Raw genomic sequence first — 27,925 nt, 5'->3', positions numbered from 1 at the left:
GCATTTTATTTCATAAACTAGAGATGATGTGTCTTTATAATTTAATATAAGAATAATTCAGATTTACACTTCTCAGGACAATCACATAGTAGCTATGAATAAAATAATAATAATATTATTAATAAAAGTGCTTTGGACAGCAAAGTGGCGCAGTGGGTTTAACATTCGTCTCACAGCAAGAAGGTCACTGGTTCGAAACCTGATTAGGTTTGTTGGCATTTCTATGTGGAGTTTGCATGTTCTCCCTGTATTGGTGTGGGTTTCCTGCGAGTCCAAAGACATGCGGTACAGGTGAAGTGAATAAGCTAAATTGGCCGTTGTGTATGTGAGTGTTAGGATGTTTCTCACTTTTTGGTTGCAGCTGGAAAAGCATCTGCTGCGGAAAACATGTGCTGGATAAGTTGGCGGTTCATTCCGCTGTGGTGACCCTAGATTAATAAAGGGACCAAGCCGAAAAGAAAATGAATGAAAGAATGAATGAATAAAAGTACTTTTTTTCCAGAGCTTAATTCATACATAATTACACATTTTTTAATCTTGTAAACTATAATTTTTGGAATCAGCATAATATTATAATTCTCTCTGCAATGATTGGTCATTTTAACATGTACTTACCCTCAAGTTTTTCCAAACCAGTGTGTTTTCTTGAAGATTCTTGGTAACAGCTTTAGTTCCCACTGACTTCCACAAAAAAATCTGTTCCGTTATCAATATTCATCAAAATGTTGTTTTCTATCTCCTCACAGAAGGATGACACGTTTATTTTGTAAGGACTGCCGCTTTAATAATGCAAAAACCACTAAAACTAATGTGTGTTTATTCTCCTTAGACTTTACTTCAGCACCTGGCTGCTTCAATAAGTGAACAATATCTACCCAACTATGGTTTACTGTTGCTTTGGGCTTCCTTGGCAAATGCCATACCAGTAAGTAAGAGATTTATGTCAGTGTAATAACGTATTCTTCTCTGTGAAAACTCAGTTTGAATTAGAACAATTAAATTGTTTACAAACACTTAACGTAGAAAAAATAAAAGAGTAAATCCAAGGAATCATCTTTGAATAATTTTTTTCAGTGTTGGGCAGAATGTTGCTGAGACTGTTTACTATTTCTATAGGTAACATTTTGGGCAGTTGCTTTCATTTTGTCCAATCCCACAGCATATAAGATTGTAATGGATCAGATCAACTCTGTCCTTGGTCGCCAAGGTAAAAGCAATTCCTTTCTAATTGTTTTAAATTTACAGCCTCATCCAGACTCAGAGGCCAACCCATTTATCAACCCAATTTATCAAGAAGGTTGATACTATATAATTGCTTCCATTATAAAAATGAAACAAACAACTAAGTATACTTGCTTTTTTTCAAGGCTGCATTTATTTAACCAAGAAAATAGACTAATATACAGTATAAAGTCATTTTATTTTCATTTCAATTTAAAATGGACATATACAAAACCAACAAAACCAAAACCCTAAACTTACAATGTCACATGATCCTTTCTCAACCTGTTGCATTGTATTTTGTAAACTGTGTGATTAACTGAAAAACAGCTTTATTTGAAAAATATTTATTTGCACGAATTAAATATATTTATTTACAAAATGCAATGCAATATAATATTTTACTTTTGGGGAATTTAATGCATCCTTGCATTTTGCATAAAAGTTAATTCTTTCAAAATAATAATAAAATAAAAGAATAATTAAAAGTAATAATACAAATAAAATAATAATAATTATATGTAAAGTTAAAATTATAACAAAACAGATTTAAAATAACATCATGATGATAAAATTATATTTTGCACCCTTGCTTTCTTACCAGAACCATTTGCATTTCCTCCCAGATCCACAAGAGGGCAGCAAGCTCACATGCATTATTCATTACTATTGACAAGCTCTCAGCAATATAAACGACAAAAATATTCATGAGCTCTAACAATGTAGTAGTATTATTATATTATTATTATTCTATAGAATTGGAAAAATATTGATTAAATATGCACAATACATCAAATAAATATGCATTTACAGTTGAAGTCAGAATAATTTGGCCTTCTTTGAAATTTGAATTAATTGAAGAGAATTTCTGAAGTGTTGCTTAAAGGAGAGAAGTTTTTTTCCAATCTGTTTTTAAAACGTAAAAGTTAACTAATAACTAATTTATTTAGTCTTTGTCATGATGACAGTGTTTTTTGCAACATAGTATTCAGCTTAAAGTGCAATTTAAAGACTTAGGTGAATTAGGTAATGCAAGTTAGAATAATTAGGCAAGTTATTGGATAACAGTAACAGTTGGTTCCCAAACTTCTCATGCTAGCGACTCGCAACCCCCACATTCCTCTGATGTATTAGAATTGTAAGTATAGAAATGTTGCACACACAACAATAGGCCTATTTAGACACAAGCATTTTGACAAAACAAAAAGTGCAACAGTGTAACAACTATAGGTTAGAACTGATATAATTTATTAATTTGTTTAATTTATTAATAACCTCACCTATAGAGACTGGTGGGCACAATATTTTCAGCACAAGTCTATTCTTGGTTTTCCTTTGGAGACTGCCACTCAGAGATCATCCTCAATGTTTTGTATTCATTTTGAACGTATTTGATTACCATAAAGGCGTCAGAAAGTTTAACCTGGCGCTATAAAATCAATCTGCTGCAGCTAACACTACTGCTGTGTTGTAAATCTAGCATAAGCACAACAATCCTGTGAAAAAAATTAAAAGGCTGATGGCTTCTTACTTGCATGTTGTTGCTTTATGTGACTATTACCTAATATTTTATGTTATGTGGTTAATGGTTAAAATATGATAATTCTAATAGTTTAATAAAATGTATTTGACTTTTGGAAATCACTGCTGTAGACAATTGAAATCAATAATTTCTTAAAGGGGCTAATAATATTATTGAGCTTAAAATTTGTTTTAAAAAGTGATTTAATCTCCTTGCTGTTTAACATCACTTTGAAAAAAAAATGCAAATTTTAAGGGAGAGATAATAATTTTGACTTCAACTGCATTTTTAAGCATAGTACAAGAGCACAAAAGGTAAATAAAGGAACAAAGATAAATGTTGTAACAATGTCTTTGGTTAGACAGATCCAGATTCTAACTTTTATGGAGCTTAAAATATGACAAAACAATCTGAATTTGAATTGTGCTCAGTTTAATTATTGACAAATGTATTTAATAAAACAAATCAGGTGTCTCAAATTTCAGATGTTCAATATTCAAGTTAAGAATGGCATATAATAGTCAGTTTCATTAAATTACAATTGTCAGTAATTCAAATGAACGGGCGGTACGGTGGCTCAGTGGATAGCACTGTTGCCTCACAGCAAGAAGATCGCAGCTTCAAGTCTCGGCTGGGTCTGGGGGCATTTCTGTGTGAAGTTTGCATGCTTTCCCCTTGTTTGTGTGGTTTGCCTCCGAGTGCTCCGGTTTCCCCAACATTACAAACACATACGCTATAGGTGAATTGGGTAAGCTACATTGGCCGTAGTGTATGACTGTGTGTGTGTGAATGTGAGAGTGTATGGGTGTTGCCCATACAACTGGAAGGGCATCCACTGTGTAAAACATATGCCAAAATTGTTGGTGGTTCATTTCGCTGTGGAGACACCTGATGAATAATTAAAGGGAAATAAATAAATGAATTATTCAAATGAACACAATTCAAATTCAGTTTGTTTTTAAACTCCAAACACTCGTTGTGTGTTTGCTTTGCATTTAAGACAAGCAGAAGACAAAGGTGACCCTAGATGACTTGCAGCAGATGCCGTATGTGAAGTGGTGTATCATGGAAGCCATTCGGCTGAGGGCCCCCGGAGCCATCACTCGCAAAGTAGTGCGACCTCTCAAATTACAGGTCAGCTGTGATATTCAGAGTATTCTGTGGACATTGACAATCTCTATTCTGTCTGCCTTTCTTTTAGATCTAAGCAGAGCAAATACATTATAATGAGCATATTCACTGTATTTGAATATTAACATTGTGATGCTAAGATTTCATCTTGAAAAGCTCAATCGTGTTGAGAAAGTTACATTGGAAATAAAACAGGTTACAGACTAAAAGTTACCCTATTTAAAACAAAAAACACGGCAAAAAGGATTCTTACTTAAGTTTTTGTTTTTAGTTTCTAGTCCAAATATCTACCAAATCTTAAATCAAGAAGTATTTCAAGCAATAAGCTATTCTTGTTTTCAGAAATGATATGCCAAAATTTATTGAGTGTTTCCTTAAAACAAGCTAAATAATCTGACAATAACTGAAGTAAAATAATATTATTCCAAAGTGAATAGAAGTTTATTTTTCTTACCCCATTGGCAGATTATTTTGCTTACTTTAAGGAAAAAAACTCCTAAATTGTTTCTAAAAAGAAGACATTAGTTTTTTGATTGCGTGGAAAATGCTTCTTAATTCAAGACTGTTTAGATATTTGGACTAGAAACAAGACAATTAAGAAATGCATGTTTTACAGTGGTATAACGAAGACAAAACTTTTTATAGTGCTAGATTTAGCTGCAACTTAACTGTTCTTGGGTGGCTAGCTGATATATTACATTAATCTAATACATAAAATAAGCAGGCTGATCAAAGTTCTTGCGGGGAGAAGACTTTTTAAGAAACAGTTCCTCAGCAGTGAATTCTAATAGTTTAATCAAATGTATTTCACTTTTGGAAATCACCAAGCGACTCCCACTTTGGGAATCACTGCTGTAGACAACTGAAAACAATCATTTCTTAAAGGGGCTAATAATATTGTTGAGCTAAATTTGTTTTAAAAACTGACTTTATTCCAGCCAAACTAAAAGTAAGTTACTAAAAGTAAATAAGATTTTCTCTTGAAAAAATAAATAAATAAATAAAATAACAACAACAAAAAATCTCCTTGCTTTGTTTAACATCACTTTGAAAAATAATGCAAATTTCAAGGAAAAGATAATAATTTTGAATTCAACTGCATCTTTAAACATAGTACAGTAGCACATAAGGTAAATAAAGGTACAAAAATGTTGTAGTAATAATGTCTTTGGTTAGATAAATCCATCCAGGCTCTTGTTTATTGTCTGACCTCCTGATTCTAACTATTATGGAGCTTAATATATGACAAAACAATCTGAATTTGAACTGTGCTCAGTGTAATCATTGACAATTGTATTTAAAATATTTTTTTAAATCAGATGTTAAATCAGTGATGTTAAATCACTGGTTCTCTGCCATCTTAAACCAAAAGTACTGAGATTTTACTTTAAACTAGATACAGCAATGCATATGACCCCTCCCCCCTGGCAGATTCTTGTTCGCATATGGAAAAAAAAGCCACACAATCTATCAAAAGTAATGTAACTGATTACATCTCATTACCTTTTTATTACTATTCTACATTTCAACTGTTAATCATTTTCAAACACTTAAACCAGACCGGGATATCCTTCAGCGGTACTCAACACTGATTACTGTCAGATTTTTAAAATCCTTCATCACTTGAAGTAGGATTAAAATAATAATTTAATTTTGAAGCTCAGCCACCACAAAATCAGACTTTAGCACCTCTCTTTACTTTGAAGCCTTCCGAGGTTAAATGCAGATATAAAATCACAGCAATAAACAGCGGTTTAATAGTTTAGTACTGCTTTTTTATAAAAACAATAACATTTATCAATGTCTTGGGGAAAAAGAAATGAATCTTAAAAGATAAGGTATTAAATGCATACCAACTGCTACACACCACAGTTGAATGCAGTTGAAGTCAGAATTATTAGCCCCCCTTTGAATTAATTTCTTTTTAAAATATTTCCCAATTGATGTTTAACAGAGCAAGGACATTTTCACATCATGTCTGATATTTCTTTTCTTCTAGAGAAAGTCTTTTTTGTTAATAAAAAAAAAAACATATTACGATCAAAAGTATTAGCCCCTTCACGTTGTGTTTTTTTCCGACTGTCTACAGAACAAACCATTGTTACACAATAACTTGCCAAATTACCGTAACCTGCCTAGTTAACCTTATTAACCTAGTTAAACTTTTAAATGTCACTTTAAGCTGTATAGAAGTGTCTTGAAAATACCTAGTAAAATATTATGCACTGTCATCATGGCAAAGATAAGAAAAAATATGTTATTTAAATGAGTTTTTAAATCTATTTTGTTTAAAAATGTGTGGAAAAAATCTCTTTTTTAAACAGAAATGGGGGGGGGGGGGGGGTTGAATCAATAGGTGGGCTTGTAATTCAGGGGGACTAATAATTCTGACTTCAACTGTATATATCGAAAAACAAATTATCATGATAAAAGTATCTGGAGTATTTCTATTGCAGATAGATGTAATATTTTCTGTGCTAAGCATTTGTTTGTTCCATGTATTGATTGTTTATACAAATGTGACCAATCAGATGAGGTCTAACTATTTTTATTCCCGCCTCCCCATTTCTGCTATTGGCTAGAGCAGCTTAAAAGTGAACCTACAGTAGATCTGTAAATAAATTAAAATATTGGTGTGTAGAGCTTAAAATATGACAAAGCAACCTGAATTTAATGGTGTTCATTTGAATTACTGACAATTGTAATTTAATAAACCTGAATATTATATGCCCTTGTGATGTGGATGGGACTCTGACAACAGAGGTGCAGATCTAAATGCATGTTTATTAACAAGAATGGTCAGGTTAACAACGGTCAACACAGGGGCAAACACGTACATGTAGAGAATACGGAGTCGTAGTCATATAACGGGCGAGTGGTCATAAGGCAGGCAGCAGACAGGAATTAACACTAAAACAAAGCAAGGGTCTAACACGGCAAGGGAAAGAAAACGCATCGTAATGTTCACAATGCAGCTAAACAAGACTCAGCACTGATGCGTGCATGTGTCTGTGCTTATTTTAAAGTCCATGTAATCAGTCTTTGAGAATCCTCTGGCTGTGTGTGCACAGGTGTGTGTGAGCGATGCATGAGTGGATCTGTAGTCAAATATTATGGTGGATTTGTAGTTCTATGTCGAGCTGCATGTCCACAAGGATTAGATGATGACGACTAATGATTGTGACACCCCTTAAAATAGTTTTGAATTTCTTAACTTGAATATTGAACATCTAAAAATAGTTTAAGATTTTCAAGATTCAATTCAAAATTCTAAAATTCAACAACAGAAATTCAGATTCTAAAATTCAGATAGCGCAGCAATTAGGTCAGGGGTCATCAGTTTTAATAAATGACAATTGTCAGTAATAATTCAAATGAACTCAATTCAGATAGTTTTTTCATATTTTAAGCTATCATCTCATTTAAGTTGTTTCCCATATTTCTTCCTTACTTTTTATATGAAAAGTGAAAGTTGCATCAAAGAGTCGATCTGTTTAAGAGAATTATGGTTTCACTTTGGCTTGAAAACATGTTGAAATTATTATTAAAATGGCCGCAATCATTTATATTAAAGCTTTGACCGCTGCCCTTCCTATGCAACCTCTGAATCAGTCAATTCATGTAATGGTGCGCTCATATAAAGGCTATGTAAACCTGTCTGTCCTGGCGTGTTTTATTTTTAACACAAATAATTTTGTCTTAAATGAGCTAAATTAACAGTTATGAAAGTAATCAAATGCTTTTATTACACATCTGTGGATTGGACCTCTGTTTTCAAACAAAACAGTGTATCAAAATGAGAGATTTGCTGCTCTTCACTAAATAACTATAGTTACTTTAATCAATATTTAAATACAGTGAAAGAAATCTTTAATTTCTTGCATTATTAATTAATTTCTGTATAGGCCATATAGACTAATTTCTATATTATTTGACCGCTTATTGCATTTTCAATTAAAGCGTATGCCATATTTTTACTTCCATATGTTGACAGGTATGCCTAAAATAAAGTGTTACCAAAAATTGCATGTTTTCTGCTTCTCAGAATTACGTTATCCCACCTGGAGACATGCTGATGTTGTCTCCTTACTGGGCTCACCGAAACCCCAAGTATTTCCCAGACCCGGAAGATTTCAAACCTGTGAGTAACTTGATCCGTCTGAATGACCTCAGCCACAGGATGAGGTTAACACAAATTCCACTATAAACCTGAATAAAACAGACATGAGACATATGCTCATAAAATGGCAGCAAGTAAAGTGCTTCACTATTAAAAGTGCCTGTACTTGTTCGAGGGGTCTTTTTACATAGTTTGTTTTGCTCTATGATGGAACCGGCATCCCTTTTATTGGCATTTTCTTTCAATAAAACTTCTTTCTTCCATTTTGTCTGGCAAAGCAGTAGAGAGCTGGTCACAATGTGCTCGAAAAGCCCAGCTGTGCTCCATTAAAACAGGAATAATAGGTCTGTATGTGTTCAAGCGAAGGCCTGACAGTTATCATCACAATTAACCTTCCGGCAAACGCCTATAGAGATTCCATTACACTTGTGTCTACTAATGTTTTAAAGGAAATGAGAGAACTATAAGATATGCTTACTTTCAAATTGCCAAACCCCTCTCACTTACAGCGTGGACATGCTCTTAAAAGGATAGTTCAGTCGAAATTGAAAAAATCTGTCGTCATTTACTCACCCATACTTGTTCCAAACCAGTTTGAGGGTTTTTGTTCTATTAAAAACAAAAGAAAATGTATGTAAAAATGACAACAATTTGACATCTAGCATTTGCGAAACTCAAATTAGGACAGCACTGTCCTGTGATTGAGTTTTGGCGTGTTTTTTGACAGCAATGTCAGATGTTAATTCAAGTTTATTTTAAAATGTTTTTAAAATACACCAATACACCCCCCACTCTCCTCTAACTTAAACTCCTCGCAATAACTGCACTGTTTAACATTTGCACGTTTAAAATTTGCACATTCACTGCACCACATTGAACTGTTTACTTATTGAACTGTACATACCCACTGCATATGGGCATTTGTAATTATGTACACACCCACTATACATATACACTTGTAATCATGCTTATTTATCTGCACACTACTGATTATTAATAGCAACCTGTACATATATTCATATATTGTAACATATACACTTGTAATCATGCTTATTTATCTGCACACTACTGATTATTAATAGCAACCTGCACATATATTCTTATATTGTAACAAACACTTGTAATCATGTTTATCTATCTGCACACTACTGATTATTAATAGCAACCTGCACATATATTCATATATTGTAAATCTGTTCATAGCTTATCCAACCTGTATATAATGTTCATAGTACATCCATCTGTAAATATCACCATAGTTTTTCTATAACTGCACTTTATAACTTATTCCTGAATCCTGCACTTGCTGCTATTGCACTGCTGGTTAGACCTAAACTGCATTTCGTTGCATTGTACTTGTACAAGTGTAATGACAATAAAGTTGAATCTAATCTAATCTAATCTAAAAATCAAGGTAGTTTACACGCATTGAATGTCAAAATGTTTATGCAAAATTTGTAATTGAAGCTTTTAGATGAATAAAACTTTCTTATATTTAAAATAAGAATTATATATTACTGTATAATATAATTTATTTTGGTGAGGCAGTGGCGCAGTAGGTAGTGCTGTCATCTCACAGCAAGAAGGTCGCTGGGTCGAACCTCGGCTCAGTTGGCGTTTCTGTGTGTAGTTTGCATGTTCTCCCTGCCTTCGCGTGGGTTTCCTCCGGGTGCTCCGGTTTCCCCCACAGTCCAAAGACATGCGGTACAGGTGAATTGGGTAGCCTAAATTGTCCATAGTTTATGAGTGTGTGTGTGAATGTGTGTGTGGATGTTTCCCAGAGATGGGTTGCGGCTGGAAGGGCATCCGCTGCGTAAAAACTTGCTGGATAAGTTGGCGGTTCATTCCGCTGTGGCGACCCCGAATTAATAAAGGGACTAAGCCGACAAGTAAATGAATGAATGATAATTTATTTTGCCAGGATAGTCTCACTGAGATTCAGGATGTCTTCTTCCAGAGAGTCCTTGCCAAAATGGCAGGACAAAAAGCTACATATTAAGGGCAAGTCTATTTATATAGCACATTTGATACATTATGGTAATTAAAAATGCTTGAATTATGAAAGACGTAAAAAAAAAATTAAATGTGAAGAAAAAAACAGGTTTTAAAGGAATAAAAAAGAAAACAAAGACACAATAGTGCGATCTTTGGGATGTAGCACAGTGCTAATTCAGTATAGGCACAGCTAAACAAATGGTGTTTTAATCTTGATTTGATTGTACCTAATTTAGGAGCACATCTGATCATATCTGGAAGCTGATTTCAGCAGCAGGGGGCGTAGTAGCTGAAGGCGGATTCACCCTGCTTTGACTGAACTCTTGGAATTTCTGATTTACTTGATCTTAAAGATCTGAGTGATCTGATAGGTTTGTATTCAGTGAGCATATCTGTAATGTATTGAGGTCCTAGGCCATTTAGTGATTTATAGACAAGTAATAGTATGGTAAAATCTATTCTGAATGTAACTGGGAGCCAGTGTAAAGACCTGAAGAATCTAAAGATTCCTGGCAGCAGTGTTCTGGATGAGGTGGAACTGTCTGACTGTCTTTAGTAGATGAGGTAGGGGGTGGAAAGATGAGTTTTGGTTTTATTAATCAGAGTTCAGGTGCTTTCAGAAAAGATGACTGTCTTTTTGCGAAGGCCAATGAGGAGTCCATTACAGTAATCTACCCGAGAGGGGTCTGGATGCAGACGTGGTGCAGTGAAATCTGAGCTGCATCCAATGCTTTTTAATGGGCTCACCTAACTCCACCCCTAACCCCTCATGGTGACGTTAATCGCTCCATTTGAGTGCATTGTGTCTGACATTGCATCGCTGAGTGATGCAATCTCAGCTTGCATCATAAAGGCTGCATCCAGATACTATTGATCCACGCTGCAGCTGATAAAAGCACAAACATGTTTTTTTTCTCAGTGCTCACTGGAAACTAAGCAACAAATTCTTGCAATGTTTTAGAGATGACAGTATGCCGATTTAATTTCTGCTTTGACATGGCTATTGAAACTCAGATAGTATTTTGAGTTGGTGTGTGATGAGGTGGGGAGTGGGGGTATGGGGAATAGGGTTTCGGTTTTATCCATGAGAGTTCAGGTGCTGTCAGAAAAGATGAGTTTTTAGTTGTTGTTTAGTTGTCATCACAATACTCTGCCACTTGTTCCATAATGAGCGAGCAAAAAGAGAGACTCTGAATGAATAAGTGGAACATTTAAAAAGAATTTGGCAGAAGATCTAGAACTATAGTTGTCTAGCGGCTTTCCAATTGCCGCTATTGTTGGTAGAGTGAGCAAATTTTATACGCGTATAAGTAGGCAAACATAGATGCAGATTGTTTTCTAATACAGCTTTTCTTTAGAATACTTGCTTTAAAACATGATGTTTAAATACTTTATGAAGTTCATACTAAAACAACAGGATTCTATCATTTATACAGCACACTACTCTGTAGTATGGTCAAAAACTGTGCTTCCTACTAACCGCACTTCCTTTCACAATGCAGTGATACCACAGTTATATAGTATCGTACTGCCATCTAGTGGCCAAACGCCATTTAACAATGAATGGCTCCAACAAGCTGCAAGTGTAAAAAGACTATTGGTTATTTATCAAGCAATACCTAGCAGATAAACAAAAGCATATGCAGAAGAGGCATAAGGCAACATGATATACATAACCCAACTTTTTCAATGAAGATAAACTTGAATGCATAATAATATCACCATAATCTAACGCTAAAAGGAAACAACTTTATTTGATTCTCTTTATTTCTAATTTAAGTAAAAAGAAACCCCACTTTCAATCTTATTTATTTATTTTTTAAGTTTTTCAGTAATAATAATAATATTAATAAAATAATACTTTTTGTGTCATTTTGGTGGTTAAAAGGGCATCAATGTGTGGATGTCAAATGGACGTCAAGGTCTTGAACTCAAATCGATTCGCATATTTGTTTATGTCTATGTCAATTTGACATCGTTTTGACATCAAGATATCTGCTGGAATAGTTGAAAAAACTAATATGAAAGTCAATTGTTGCAGCTTTCCAACATTCTTCAAAGCATCTTTTTTTTTGTGCTCAAAAGAACAAAAAAAGAACTAGTCAATGTGTTTGAATATAACTTTTTTAGTGAACTATCCTTTTAAAACAATGTGTTCATATGAGTGTGTGTCTTCCTCCCCCCAATCCTTAAATGGAATCAAACTATTTTGCACAATGGACGTCCAGCTATTTTTTGCACTGGAAAACTACACAAATTGTTTTGGGTCTATAAAAACCTCAGAGGGTTAGACTTTTTGACCCGTCCAGTCCAAGTTTTAATTTGGTCGACTTTTAAGCTGTTGATGCAACTGGAGAACAATTATTGATTTATGCCCACAATAAAGGCGCATCAGCGAACAGATGGACACAGTGTTGAGGGTTATTCAGAGATTACTGTAAATATGTCTCGTTATTAAATTAAATCTCGGTGAGCTGGAGGACAGGCTCAGATGGCGTATTCTGGACTGGCCTCTCGGCTGAGTGGATTATTTTTAATGAAACTTTTCTTCCCACAGGAACGATGGGAAACGGCAGATTTAGAAAAGAATGTCCTCTTGGAAGGGTTTGTGGCATTCGGAGGGGGAAAAAATCAGTGCCCAGGAAGGTTAGAAAAACTCTTGTGTTTATATAAAATTATCTTTATGTACGCTCAGAAATAACATCCAAAGAACTTAAATAAATCGAGGAAAGTATTCCAATGCAATTAAATAAATGCTGTGATTTAATATATATGTAATTGTTTTTCCGTGTCTACTTGATGCAACTGTTTTTCATTTATAGTTTTTGTATCAGACATTTGCTATTGATAATGTCGAAGACAACATGTTGCAACACACTCATTGTTATTATAACATATTTCCCTCCAACATTTCCATTCTAAACATCCAGCACACAACAATGGTGCACCGCGTATTTATGGAAAAAGATGGTTTGTGCATTACTCAACAAAGGGGTCAGCGGTGCAAATAAATAACACAGTAAAATTGCTTGCAGGCTGAATCATGCTAAAAAGCAGCATGGAATTTAAATTCAATTTCATTCTTACTTATTTTAATTCACTTGATTTACTAAGGATTTTAACTTGGTGCATCATTTTACATTGATAAATCATAGTGCACAGCTGCAGTTATTCTCCTGAACTGAACTTGCTGCATTATTCAGTCAGTCAGACAATGCTTCAAACATGCACATCTACACATTAAAAGTAAGAAATAAATGTTCAAAATCTGTCACTGGGGTTGGTACCTTTTAAAAAAGTACACTTGGGTTACTTACAGGTGCACCTTGGTACCTTAAAGGAACATTTCTGTACCTGAAGTGTACACTTTTGTACCTTTAAGGTACTATGAAGTACACAATTGTACTTTTTAGGTATAAATATGTACAATAGGTACAAATGTGGACCTGATAGGTATAAACATGTACCTAGCGGCCCAGTGACCTTTATTTACCTTTATGTACCTTTATTTCTGAGAGCGTAACCTAGGTACATCTATCTATACAGCAATCAATGGAAACTTTAGCAAAAATTAAATAAGCTGTAAAATTGTGGTTAGCTTGTATATTTGTCTTATAGATGCTTAGCAAAAGCTTCCCTATTGCTTGAATATAAAAATATGTGTTTAGATTTTGAGATGTATGGACGCAGTCGTTCAAGCATATAGAAGTCATTTCCATTGTTAATTCTTTTTCCACTGCACCATGACTTTATATTCCAAGATTGATTTAACCAATATGCGAGGTAAGCAGCTGCTTTGGGCCTCAGGACATCTGGGGGCCCTGAATAAATATCTAGAAGTGTAAAATATACCTATAAACTATATTGTTTTCCATCATATTTTGTATAGTGAGAGTCAAACAAATACAATTTTTACATTAATGAATATTATTTAATATACAGCAAAACTTAATATTATTATAAAAATGTAATGTTAAGCAGTCAAAAAATTAAATTATATATATATATATATATATATATATATATATATATATATATATATATATATATATATATATATATATATATATATATATATAGAAAAGAAGACTGGGTGACATAAAAAACAGCAAAATAAATAAACATTAAAATAAAAGTATAAAGAGTGCATTTCAGGACTTGGACCCCATTTCTGAAATTGCTTAGGGCCCCCAAATCACTAAATTCGATTCTAGACTGTACATTATTTCTGTTAAGTGACAAGGGTATATTCTAAGCAGTCACACCTTACTGTCCTAATAAAATAGGCATGATCATGTTTTATTTTGGTGTTTTGGCCCCTTTAAGCAATTTTTTTCGATAGTTTACAAAAAACCATTGTTATACAATAACTTAACCTAACCTGCCTACTTAACCCAATTAACCTAGTTAAGCCTTTACATGTCACTTTAAGCTCTATAGAAGTGTCTTGAAAAATATCTAGTAAAATATTACTTACTAGAGATAAGATAAACTAATCAGTTATTAGAAATGAGTTATTAAAACTATTATGTTTAGAAATGTGTTGAAAAAGATCTCTCTGTTAAACAGGAATTGGGGAAAAAATAAACTGTATATGCACATCTACACACTCAGAAATAAAGGTACAAAAGCTGTCACTGTAGCGGTATCTTTTAAAAAAATTTGTTAAAAGTTAATGAACGTAAATATTTAATAAAACTGTTGTGTAAAAATGCAGCAATGTTGTCCATTTTCACTGAGAAATGTATGATCTTTATTTTCAAGGGCTGTGTACTCATTTATGCTGGGAATTGCACATTATATATACACAGTTAAAGTCAGAATTATTACCCCCCACCCCCCTTATTGTATAACTATGGTTTGTTCTGTAGACTATAGAAAAAAAAATTGCTTAAAGGGCTAATCATTTTGACCTTTAAAATGTTAAAAAAAATTAAAAACAGCTTTTATTCAATCAGAAATAAAACACATAAGACTTTCTTCAGAAGAAAAAATATTGTCAAACATACAATAAAAATTCCCTTACTCTGTTAAACATCATTTGAGAAATATTTAAAAAAGAAAAAATAATTCTTAGGTGGGCTAAAAATTCTGACTTTAACTGTGTGTTTGTGTGTGTGTGTGTGTGTGTGTGTGTGTGTATATATATATATATATATATATATATATATATATATATATATATATATATATATATATATATATATATATATTAGCTTTTTTATTTTAGGCTTTTATCCTTAACCATAACAATAGCAATGTTTATGAGAGCCGAAGAGCGTTTGCCCTGCAGTAGGTGATTAGGGGCTGTTTTTGCCTTCTAGCAAGGTTTTATGGGAGTCTTTGGCCTGTAGCAGGAACGCTATGGGTTGCACTTGGCCTATTGCAAATGCCACAAGCTGAATCAGCCCATCTTTCCCCTTTGGCTTTATTGCTGGGAATGTCAGTTCCCTTAGGTTATTTACACCAAGTCTGGCACAAATAGTTCATCGTTGTTACCACCAAGAGCTCCGCCAGGGCGTGATTTGTTTAACAGGTGATATTTGTAAATCATGCAGCTGCATTACTAATAGCGCGCACTGTTGCTCTGTTTCTGATCCATTGCGCTGCTTTTGAGCATTCATGGCACTAAAGTCCCAGTCCTTTGGGCCCCTGCTCATGACATCATAAGGGCCCGGGGGAGTGTGCGACTGGGGTCAGCATGACGTTAATTAAGCCGTATTAAGACTGGAAGAACTTTCCCAGCTGCACAAGGAGATCAAAAGAATAGGCACGGCTAGTGACCTTTCTAGACCCTCCAGAACAGATGCATCTACGTTTATCAGGCTGGGAATTTATGAGAGCGAGAAACATATAAGTGAAAGGAGGAGTTTAGGAGATAGGAAGGAAGATGGAAGAATTTTTGGGAGCTATGAGATTTTAATAATAATAATAATAATAATAATAATAATAATAATAATAATAATAATAATAATAATAATAATAATAACATTATTATTATTAATAATAATAATAATTATTATTTATATTATTACTATTATTATTATTATTATAAGAGCAAAAACAATTATAATATAAAATAATTTTGTTCGTAAAAATAAATTTAAAGTGCCTCGTGTTGCTTTAAAGGTGACATTCTATAGAATTACATCCATTCCAAAAAAATGATGTTTTCACATGATGTTTTTCTGTTACAATTTACAGCATACAAATTGACATTTTGAAATAAAAATAACATGCATTTTGAAAAACTACATTTTTTACGATTTTTTTAGGCAATTCGAACAAGAAATGTTTTACAGACAAAAATAGAATTTTTATTTGACATTTTTGTGCATTTATAAGGCAGCTGATGTAGATAAGTCACATGCTCATTCTTTAAAGTTATGACTATGCATTTAATTAGCTATCTTGGGCTTGATTAAGCAGGTGCTATATGAAGCTCTAATGCACAGGTGTCAAACTCAGTTCCAAAAGGGCCGCAGCTCTGCACAGTTTAGTTCCAACCCGAATTAAACACACCTGATCAAACTAATTGAGTCCTTCAGGCTTGTTTGAAACCTACAGGTAAGTGTGTTGAAGCAGGGTTGGAACTAAACTGTGGAGGGCTTCGGCCCTCCAGGAATTGAGTTTGACACTGCCCTAATGCATTACATTGCAAAACATTGTTCCTTTGATGATTCTGCCTCAACTGCATTGATAATGCCATTTTTTCTATTAAGACAAGAAAGCATCAGAATGTAGGAAATATTAACACCCTTACTATATAGAAATGCCCGCAGTAAGGAGCAGTGAGTCTTCATGGACAATGATTGGAAAGAAATAGATGTGTCATGTGTACCTTTCAGAAGTGCACATGAATAAACTGCTGCAGTGCTGATAAATGCATTGGTCACACTTTATTTTGATGGTCCGTTTGTTGAATTTAAGCTACATTGCATCTACATGCCAACTAATTCTCATTAGATTATAAGTAGACTGTGTTAGGTTGGGGTTAGAGTAAATTGACATGTACTTGCAAAGTTTCTTATAGTCAGTTAAATGTCTGTTTAGCAGCAGTATACACAGAGATTAAATTCTTAACAAAGTATTTACATGCAATTTAAAGTCAGTATATCATCCAAAAAAAAAAACTGTTATGATTGGATTTAAAGCCTTTTTTTAACATTAAATCTGTACATACCGTGCATCCGGAAAGTATTCATAGCACTTCACTTTTTCCACATTTTTTTTGTTTGTTACAGCCCTATTCCAAAATGGATAAAATTAATTTATTTCCTCAAAATTCTACACGAAATACCTCATATCTCCAACGATCACTCAGCTTAAATTCACCAGATCTAAGAAGAGTTCTGGTGGTTCCAAACATCATCCAGTTACAGATGATGGAGGTCAGTGTGCTCATTGGAACTTTCAGAGCAGCAGATATTTTTCTGTAACCTTCTGCAGCCTTGTGCCTTGAGACAATCCTGTCTCGGAGGTCTACAGACAATTCCTTTGTCTTCATGCTTGGTTTGTGCTTTGACACATACTGTCAACCCTGGGACCTTATACAGACTGGTGTATGCCTTTTCAAATCATGTCCAATCAGCTGAATTTAGCACAGGTGAACTCTGATTAAGCTGCTGAAGCATCCCAAGAATGATCAGTGGAAACAGAATGTACCTTCGTTCAATTTAGAGCTTCACGGCAAAGTTTGTGAATATTAATGTACATGTGATCTTTCGGGGTTTTTATTTTTAATAAATTTGCAACAATTTCAAAAAATCTTTATTTCACATTGTCATTATGGGGTATTGTGTATAGAATGTTCAAGAAATAAATTAATTTAATAATTAATTAATTTAGTAATTAAATTAAAAATTTATTAATTTAATAAGGCTGTAACATAAAAAATGTGGAAAAAGTGAAGCTCTATGAAAACTTTCCAGATGCACTGTATCAGCTTTTGAAGCATAATCAGCTTCTGAACTTGCACATCCAGTGACAACACAGTTGATACAGATTCTTTTCTTTTCATTTTCTATGAGCAGAGTTAACAAACAAACTGCTGTATTTTCAAATAATTTATCAAAAGTAGGCCATCTTGTGCTGACAAAATTGACTTGAACGCACATGACGTCATTATTACGACTTGTTAACTCGTAAGTAAAAACGCTCCATGACAACTTGAACACAGCTGTGCACTATACAGTTCATGGGCAGCCAAGATCGTAAATTGTTATAAAGTAACCTGCAAATTTGTTACAAACCTATGTTTGTACATGGAGCTGACCACTCAGGAAAATCAGAAGTCTTTCTTTTGGGAAACATCAGCAAAGCCTATTGATCTTCGAAACTTTTACATTTACAAACAGCTAAATTACCACATGACTACATGGAAAATAATATCGGGGGAAAAAAACATAGATATAGGGCAATCTAAACAAATTTACACACAGTTCAAATCAAACTTATTATCCCTCTTTTTCACGTATTAACCAAACTATGTTTAACAGAGCAATGAAATTTTCACAGTATTTGCTATATTTTTTATTCTGGAAATGTCTTAATTGTTTTTATTTTGGCTAGTATAAAAGCATTTTTTCGTTTTTAAAAAACACTTTAAGGTCAAAATTATTAGCCCCTTTAAGCTATATTTATTTACAGTTGTCTACGGAACAAACCATCATCATACAATGACTTGCCTAATTATAAGTAATCTGAATACCAGTATCTTGAAAAATATCTAGTAAAATATTTAATCAAATAAATCAGTTATTAGAAATCAGTTATTAAAGCTATTGTTTAGAAATGTGTTGAAAAAAATCAGCAGAAATTGGGGGACAAAATATACAGGGGGGCTTATAATTTAGGAGGGCTAATAGTTCTGACTTTAAATTTACATCAAGAATACCATTAAGCATAGCACCATATACAGTATTAACATAACAAGATCATCACTATACACACTCTCTCTGGATACTATTGAAATGTTCAATCCATGCCCATTCCAGCCTCCTGCCTTCAAATGTCACATTGTCACATAAGGCAGCTGTGTAATGATTGCTCAGGCGTGTATAGATCTCTTAGCTGGACGCGGACATAAATTAGTACGCTGAGTGTGGCACACCCACGTATTTCATTTTTCCTCACTCAATCTGATTTGATTTTGATCATTTTAGGAGATTGGCTACTTGCGTCACTAACACAGTGCCCCTGAATGAGTCACAGCCCTCAAGGTTATTTGGGCTGATTATTTCAAGAAACATGACTTGCATCTCTCGCCCTCCCCTTTATTGCCTCCCATTATTCCTTTCTATGTCTCACCCAGGAACAGTGCCTTGATTCTTTCACTTTGATGCATCTGATATTCCTCTTCCCCAGTCCACCTCTGAAACAAGGCCACTGTGGCGTTGAATGCACCTGGAATTTAAACACAAAACAAGACATTGGTTCACATTTTTGCTTTTCTACCTGCAATTTAAGTCACAGTTTTCCCAGTGTTCGCTTTAGCACTCAAGGGAGGGTGCAATGGCTGCTAGACAGCGTGCAATATTTTTGATCTGAATACTAATGCGCATAGAGCTGTTCAAGTTTAACTGGGAATTTTGGTGCATGTAGGACATTCTCTTAATAAGAAACAACAAAAAAATCAAGTGACAATAATATCCACTTGTTGTTTATTGTGTCGATAGGTGGTACGCCATTATGGAGTTGCATATGTTCGTGGCCCTCATCCTCTACAAGTTTGAGTTTGCCCAATTGGATCCAATGCCTAAGCCGGTAAGTGGCCTGAGAAAGAGTAACGTCCAGTGGAGAATGGTAAATAAGGCTTGAAAGAGATGGCTTCAAAGTAGGCATTAGGTTAATCATTTCCAGATGTGTTCCTATGGTAGTATTTACCCAACAACGGACCGATCTAATGCTTAAGCACCGTCCTGCTCTTTACCCTTGCAATTCTCAGGCCTGACCAAAAATAGCTTTCTAAGTTTCGCCCACCAACGACTAAGTTCAGACTAGGAGCGTGGATCTAGATATGAATCATGTATTATATATATATATATATATATATATATATATATATATATATATATATATATATATATATATATATATATATATATATATATATATACATGAGTGTATATGAAATAAATTAAGAAACCACATATAATTTTAAATTATTAAAATAACTAAATTAAAATCTAACAATGTAGTTTTTATATAATAATTTTAATTGATTTTTTAATATATATTTACATTTATTATAAATATGACATATAAGTATGTCATTTACTGTATGTCATTAGCCAGAGTAAAAAAAAAAATTTTATTGTGGGTAAAAATATGGGTTATTGCAGAAAGTATCGATTTCTCAACTTTTCTGAAATTAATGCTTTGGCATTGTCTTTGTAAAAATAAATAAATAAATAACTAAACAAACATGTCTAAATACATCCTTTTGGTAATTTATGCAAAGAATGCTCTAAATAATACCATTCATATTTTAAATTAAGAGGAAATGTTATTAGCATAGAATAAAATATTGTGTTTAATTTATAAACTAAATTTTACTCAAACACTAGTTGTAAATCCAGAAGAAAAAAAAATTCAGAGAAACTGAGTATGCAAGTAGACTCTTAAACCATCACAATATGCACAAAAATTTTAAGCAGTATGACTCTCTTTAAAATTAATCATACAAAAATAATAATTTTCAGTTCCAAATAAACACATTAGAAAGATTTCTGAAAGACCACACTGAAGCCATGTCAGCATCTATCTTGTAAATTTTTATTACTAATAACATTATTTATTTGAAAATACAATATACAGTATCTAAAATTCTAATATTTTATTTATACTTACCGACCACTTTATTAGGTACACCTTATTAGTGCCAGGTTGGACCCCCTTTTGCCTTAATTCTTCATGGCCTAGATTAAAAAGGTACTGGAAATATTTCTGACAGATTTTAGTCCATATTGACATCATAGCATCACACAGTTGATGCAGATTTGTCAGTTGCACATCAATAATGTGAATTCACTGACCATTGGTACAAGGCAGGATAGATCCATGCTTTCATGTTGATGACGCCAAATTCTGACCCTACCATCCTAACGTCACAGCAGAAATCGGGACTCAGGCTTGGCAATGTTTTCCAATCTTCGATTGTCCAATTTTGGTGAGCCTTTGTGAATTGTAGCCTCAGTTTCCTGTTCTTAGCTGACAGGAGTGGCACCCGGTGTGGTCTTTTGCTGTTGTAGCCCATCCGCATGAAGGTTCAACATGTTGTGCGTTCAGAGATGCTCTTCTGCACACCTCAGTTGTAGCAAGTGGTTATTTGAGTTACTGTTGCCTTTCTATCAGCTGGAACCCGTCTGGCCATTCTCCTCTGACCTCTGACATCAACAAGGCATTTGCGCCCACAGATCTGCCGCTCACTGGATATTTTCTCTTTTTCAGACCATTCTCTGTAAACCCTGGAGATGGTTGTGCGTGAAAATCCCAGTAGATCAGCAGTTTCTAAAATTGTCAGACCAGCTTGTTTGACACCAACACCCACGCCATGTTTAAAGTCACTTAAATCCCCTTTCTTCCCCATCCTGCTCGGATTTAACTGCAGCAGATTGTCTTGACCATGTCTACAGACGTAAATGCATTGAGTAGCTGCCATGTGACTGGCCGATTAGAAAATTGTGTTAACGGGCAGTTGGACAGGTGTACCTAATAAAGTGTCCGGTGAGTCTATATATATTAATGTTTTAATGTTTAACATTCTAAAACCTTAAGGGATAGTTCAGCCAAAAAAATAAAATGACCTCATTATTTATTGTCCCTCAAGTTTTTGACCCTTATGAGTTTATAAGTAAAACAAACGAAGATATTTTGAAGAATGCTGATTGCTGGCATCCACTGACTTCCATAGTAGGATTAAAAAAATACTACGAAAGTCAACAGATGCAAGCTACCAGCATTTTTTAAAATATCCTCTTTTGTATTCAACAGAAGAAAGAAACTCAAATAGGTTTAGAACGAGAGAGTAAATGATGGCAGAATTCTCTGTATCTCTTTTGGAAACTCTTTGATTTTGAGCTAAAAGTCAGCTTAAAAAGTTCGTACCATTTTGCATAGAATAATATCATACATTGTAAGGATATCTGCATACTCACCAAGGGTTGAATATCTCATACATGAGGTCATTGCACTTGATAAATACAGTATATGAAAAGACGATAGAATTCTTAAAGGGACTTTGATATATGCATCTGTTTTTATAGAGTCCTCTGCATTTGGTGGGAACCCAGCAGCCAGACGGACCCTGTACAGTAAGATACAAGCACAGATAGAGCGCTCGTGTTCACAGGGCTGTGCTGCTGCTTTTGAGCTTTGCTGACAGTCCTGACATTAGAGTTGCAGAGATCAACGGCACATCCTGGGCTGAGCTTCAGAGGTTTGAAGCATCATGCTGAATGTTAAACAGCAACACGGACACTCACTAAGCAAATACTATATACCCGTCTAAAGGAAAGCAGAAAATCATACAGATAATTAACGATATTCACTTTTACACGTGTCACAGTTATGTTGGGTCATCCTCCTATATAATTAATGGCATAATAGAGATGATATACATCAGAAAGCCAGAGGTTGTGGAAATTCCTCTCCCGCACTGAGAGGCTTTGTCATTTACAGGATGTATGAAGTAAACAGAATGTGTTGCAGTCATATATTAAACATCTTGCGCATGAAAAGGACAAAGTAATGGCAAAGTTTATAGACAATAAAACTAAGTGGAGGTTCTCTTTTGTGAAGCAGAAATATGTAAACACATTATTACATGTATAAACACTGTGCTTCTTTTCTGCGATGGCGAAAAGGATGGTTTCTGTAAACACATCTGTCTTGTAGTCTTTAAGTTCTTTACGGCATCTGTGCGCTATCATTTTTGGAGAAAACATTAGATGACATCATTTACATGGGGTGGGTTTTTTCAAGCATCTTTAATTTGTAAGGCAAACAGAATGTTTACACTAATTAAAAATGAAGATACTTCATTGAATCAATCACTGAGCTTGTGTACATTACGAGAAAAAAGAAACCCTTTTTGCTACTTTGCAGTGTGCTTTTCAACAAATAACAGCTTGATTGTGTTTCAATAAAGAACATGTTTTCGGTGCAGAAGTTTTTTTTGCTGGCCAACCATGTGACTGTGAGTTCTGCTGGTCCTGGGACAGCATTCCTGTCAAACAAACACAGTCTAACTTTAAGAATGTTCTTTTAGGAAGCTGGATCCAGAAACATGGCCTACTTTGCAAAATCATGAGAGGGCCCTCAAACACTACATTCCAGAGATGTTCAGCAGAAGGCCAATGTTAAACATAGATACTAGACTCTAAAGTGGTTACTCATTATAACTTGACAGTCTTGTTACTCCATTTGGGATATTGAAATACATAAACATATGCCTCCAAACAAAGGTTTTTATTTAACCTCTGTTTACAAAAATAAATTAAAATACAAATACTAACTTTTTTACTATAATAACAACAATGTGTAATTCACATTACTAATATGTTGTTTCTAAAGTAATAAATTAAACATTTCATGTTTTTTTGTTTGTTGTGTTTTCTGTAAAAAGAGGAGACTTTTGAAAATGTCATTTTTAGCTCTATGCTCAAACACATTAATAACAGGTCAAAAACACTATAACTAGATAGCATTTTATTTTACACTCAGCTGTTGTTACACAGCTGACTCTCATTTACTTTACACTTAATATAGTCATTACATAAACTTGGTAATTACTAGTATCCCTAAACCTACTTATAACCTGTGCTACTTTAAATAGCATGTACTAAAAACACATAAAGTACACTATACTATAAAATAAAGATATAAAGTAAAACTTTATTGCAATATCATAATTTACGACCATAAATCCCTGAAAATAGAAAATATTAAATTAAAAACCTTATTAAATCTAATACATTATACACTGTTAGACCTTACCGTTTTTTTTTACAGTAGAATACTGGCAACACTGTTGCCAGCTACTCACTGTAAAAGTTCGGTTACAGTAAGTAACTGGCAACAGTGTTGACAGTTAATTACTGTAACAAATATTACTGTAACAAATATTACAGTGGCTGGCAACAGTGTTGCCAGTATTCTACTGTAAAAAAGCCTGGTAAGGTCTAACAGTATAGATGGGGCAGTAATGGTTGAGCAGTAATTTACCGTTTATTATCACAGTAACTATCTGTAATGGGTACATAAAGTAAATTACTGTAATTTATTCTTTGCACAAGAAAATTTCATACAAATCCTGCTCATTTTACAGTAAAATACTGTTTCCTTTTATTACAGCAAAACACTGGCTTTTTTACAGTTATTAACTGCATAATCTACAGTAAGGGTTAACAGTATATATATATATATATATATATATATATATATATATATATATATATATATATATATATATATATATATATATATATATTCATTTTAAGTAGGTTTCCTTAAATAGTTAGATAGTTAGAAGTGGTTTGCTCTGATCTGTATCTTAAATAATATTAATAATAATAATAATAGATAACTTCGATGCACATTTAACCACCCCTATTATGGTTCATTGTGAATGCATGTTTTGGCCAAAAATATGAATTCATCAGTTTGAAACCGGCAAATCTAAAGCACCGACAGCATTTATGAAACATGTTTCTTTAAAAATGGTTTCTGTAGATGTCTGTAAAACTAGATGCAATGTTTGTATTTTATTACACGCTGGCTCGCACATGAACGTTAAACAGTAAAATAAAAATATGTGCAGTCTTTCATGGTTATCCATTATTAGGTGCAGGAAATCAAACCTGTCCCAGTTCATTTAATACCACAAATGTCATTAAGAAACACTCCATATCCTCCAAAACACTGAAAATATAAAAAGTTTGAGTAATAAATTAGTTGTAATAGAATTAAATCTATACATTTGATTCACTGAGGCACATTAAACAAACAAACAAAATACTTACACCCCCCCCCAAACTAAGAGATGCAATACAACAAATGTTAACAACATTTAATGCAACCAACTTAAAAAATCATCTGCAGTCTTTTGCCTCCAATTGAAAACTGCTGAATATAAAAACAGTACAATTATTTTAACCATATTATATTCTCTAACCAATCAAGAGACCAGCGTCGGCGCAGGCTTTTTTTAACCGGTTCATTCATCACTGCTGTATTAACTTTCATAATATTAATAGATACTCATAGACAGTCCCTAACCCAAAGTTTTTATCGCATTAATATGCGACTCACCTTTTCAAATCAAACCATTCTGCAGGCACTTTCTACTCTGACGGGGATCATTTTGAGAAATATCTGCTCTGCGCCACATATTACTAAAAACAACCTGCTGGACGTGTCACAGCGCCGCAACATCCAACTGCTGCCGAAACCTCTGACGCAACCCATCCGATTTGCATATTCGCTTTTGGGAGGACGGGATTGGGCGCAGAATCCCCCCCGCGCTCGCCGCGCTGCATTTCATTAGCGGGTCGAGCAGAGCTCATTTGAATGCCGGGAGGCGGTCATTGGTGAATCAAGCTGTCTGCAGTAACGTCAAGAGATTAGTGAATCGCAGCTGGAATGCGAGCTTGATTCACAAAGGCATAAGAGGGAGACAAAGCCACCGAGAAGAGGAAACGCACACCGGACTGCCACATCCCGCACAGGTACCGAAAAGCCGCGTCGAGTTACTCCATTAGATCAACCTGCATCTGTACAGTGGTGTTTTGACAGGTGTTGTTGCTTTTATAATTGCAGAGAGAGAGAGAGAGAGAGAGAGAGAGAGAGAGAGAGAGAGAGAGAGAGAACGCGCGCGCCTGACAGTGTGTGTCAAATGAATGCAAAAACACTATTATGTATACTGTATACATTGTACAGTACATACTGTAGTGTATACAATATCACTGACTTTATATCCTCTATCACTTTCAAACATCACTTTTACACACGAGTTTATGTATACTTGCAAAGTACTGAATGTACTGGTAAACAGTTATGCAATAATAATACTTCGCACAACCCTAAAAAGAGTAAGCAAGCCATTTGACCATTTGACATTTGATGACCTATTGAATTTGTAATAGTAGCCTAGTTTCTGAAGTGCACTCATTGACCTTGACAGTCGCTGACAGTAGTGTGTTGTTGTATTGACAGTCGCTCAGACAGGTCGCTGTGCAGCACGCGCCTCCTTAAGGGTTTATTGTGTTACTCATTACATGGAGAGAAACGACAAATATAACCCTTATAACGAAGAGCATGAAGTGAATGTCAGGTGATGACGACAGAGGGACCGCTCCTCCACTGATGACTCAAAGGGGGATGCAGCAAACAGGTTGCAGTAGACAGTGATTGACACTTAGCCTTTTCGTTTTGCCCTTTAATGACTGAGAGAGTAAAATACAATGTATGTTACGTAATACTGAATAACTTGGCTTTAAATAGTTGTTGTTTCTACCCATTTAGAATGTCTTGGAACTAATAAGGTCATGCACACTGTATGATCATTATACTTAAAATATATTATTTAAAAGCAGCCCTTTATGGTCACAATTTATTTTAAGGTACAATTCCTGCTATTAACAAACCCTTAACGAACACTTTTAGCTTAATTAAGTACTGATTTGCTGCTTATTTATAGTTAGTAAGGTAGTTGTTAGGTTTAGGTATTGGGTAGAATTAGGGATGTGGAATAAGATCATAATTTATAAGTTGTAATAAACAAATAAAGCAGACTTATTATTAAGCATGTAATAAGACAGTAGTTAATAGTAGGAATTTATACTTAAACTGAAGTGCTGTTCCCTTAACCCTTGTAATTTATTTGTGTTTGAGAGACCCCAAGGGCCATTTAACGAAAAGAAAAAGTTAAAAGTAATATAATATAGGCTCATTCTGAAAACGTAGCCCTACATACATTTCTGGAGATCTTGATTTATGTAGCCAGAAGTACGTATGACTGCATTTCGTCTTTAAAATGAACGCTATGGGGCGGTATGATGTTCCTTTTCGCGCATACCAGCTGACTGCTTACCTGCGTATGAACGGTTTTCCTATTGTTACCAGTTTGTCCAGTTAGCTTGCCATGTTTGTCGGCGGACTTGAAACGCAAAGAAGAGTTGACCATGATGACGTGGTGGTTCGAGTCTGGTAAAGAACGGTTCCAGAAAGCTGGTAAAAGAAAAACAGAATTCAAAAAATAAAATGAACAAGTAAATAACAGGGTGAGAAAGTAGTAAAATCTGAAACATCATAATCAGGCAAGGCAGTTCTTTTTCTGGATTGCTTTTGTATCTGTGCTTTTGAAAACACTATTGGTTGCGTTCAGGGAAGGAGGAGTGTGGGTCAGTCAATCGGTCAGTCAGTCATTCAGTCAGTCAGTCGACAGCGGCCTCTGGTGGATTTACGCAAGAGCAGCAGGTGTGAGTGGCGAGTGAAATCTGAGATCTAAAAAACCATACACAGCGACCTCAGGTGGGTACGCGAAAACAAAAACTGTTTAAAAAACAGCTCCTGGGACATATTTGGCGCTCACCAGAAATGTATATAGAGGTATATAGAGAGTTGGATTTTTGATAGAGCTCAGATTGAGATATATTTAGAAAAAAACTTAATTTTGCTTAATGTCTAAGTAATATCTGTCAAGTGAGTTTTATTTAGGTGATAAAACTAAAATTCAGATGGACAAGTAATTTATAATAAAGTTAAAATATAATCTGATGCACAATTAATGTATTAAATACACAGAGTATATCACAATTAATAATGTACAGTCAATATTAGCAAAACAAGGGCATTTTCAGTAGTTTTGATATTATTCACAGGCCCGTAGCCAGCCTGGTGAAAGGGGTGGTACTTTTTTTCTTAAAAAGTAAACC

The 27,925-nt window shown here is 34.3% G+C and overlaps 3 protein-coding genes across 13 annotated transcripts in view; 2 read left to right on the top strand and 1 right to left on the bottom strand.

Moving 5' to 3' along the window:
* Nucleotides 1-23,159, top strand: part of cyp39a1 (cytochrome P450, family 39, subfamily A, polypeptide 1) — a 28,995-nt gene extending 5,836 nt beyond the window's left edge. Inside the window, 7 exon segments of the mRNA NM_001030189.2 lie at nt 830-925; nt 1,117-1,207; nt 3,744-3,877; nt 7,920-8,015; nt 12,547-12,635; nt 19,667-19,754; nt 22,256-23,159. Of these exon segments, the coding sequence (NP_001025360.1) occupies nt 830-925; nt 1,117-1,207; nt 3,744-3,877; nt 7,920-8,015; nt 12,547-12,635; nt 19,667-19,754; nt 22,256-22,324 (663 nt within the window). The 3' untranslated portion in view covers nt 22,325-23,159.
* LOC147832299 (uncharacterized) lies at nt 221-27,925 on the bottom strand. 11 transcript variants are annotated; one of them, XM_087298599.1, is made up of 4 exons: nt 27,082-27,925; nt 19,299-19,394; nt 8,568-8,603; nt 221-428 (listed from the first exon to the last, which is right to left on the bottom strand). In XM_087298599.1, the coding sequence occupies exons 1-4, from the start codon at nt 27,172-27,174 to the stop codon at nt 345-347; spliced, it is 309 nt and encodes a 102-aa protein (XP_087154725.1). In that variant the 5' UTR covers nt 27,175-27,925; the 3' UTR covers nt 221-344. The 11 variants fall into 11 exon arrangements, 1 of the variants encoding a protein (XP_087154725.1); XR_015518766.1 differs by lacking the exon at nt 27,082-27,925 and adding an exon at nt 25,302-25,422 and having other exon boundaries at nt 349-428; XR_015518763.1 differs by lacking the exons at nt 221-428; nt 27,082-27,925 and adding exons at nt 7,936-8,083; nt 25,302-25,445.
* Nucleotides 25,558-27,925, top strand: part of rcan2 (regulator of calcineurin 2) — a gene marked incomplete at its 3' end in the record, with an annotated part of 140,801 nt that continues 138,433 nt past the window's right edge. Inside the window, 1 exon segment of the mRNA NM_001320228.2 lies at nt 25,558-25,717.

The sequence above is a fragment of the Danio rerio genome, chromosome 20, assembly GCF_052040795.2.
Source record: "Danio rerio strain M-AB ecotype USA chromosome 20, GRCz13ab, whole genome shotgun sequence".
Lineage (NCBI taxonomy): Eukaryota > Metazoa > Chordata > Actinopteri > Cypriniformes > Danionidae > Danio > Danio rerio.
Note: the sequence above shows the minus strand (reverse complement) of the source record. Positions and strands in the feature narration are given on the sequence as shown.

Excerpts from the sequence above, each read along its gene's own strand:
- LOC147832299 (XM_087298599.1), bottom strand. The coding sequence starts at position 27,174 with ATGGTCAACTCTTCTTTGCGTTTCAAGTCCGCCGACAAACATGGCAAG. Across the intron at positions 19,395-27,081 it reads GGAAAACCGTTCATACGCAG|GTGCATTCAACGCCACAGTG; the intron begins GTAAGCAGTCAG and ends TTTAAATTCCAG. Across the intron at positions 429-8,567 it reads CTGGTTTGGAACAAGTATGG|GGTCACCACAGCGGAATGAA; the intron begins GTGAGTAAATGA and ends TTATTAATCTAG.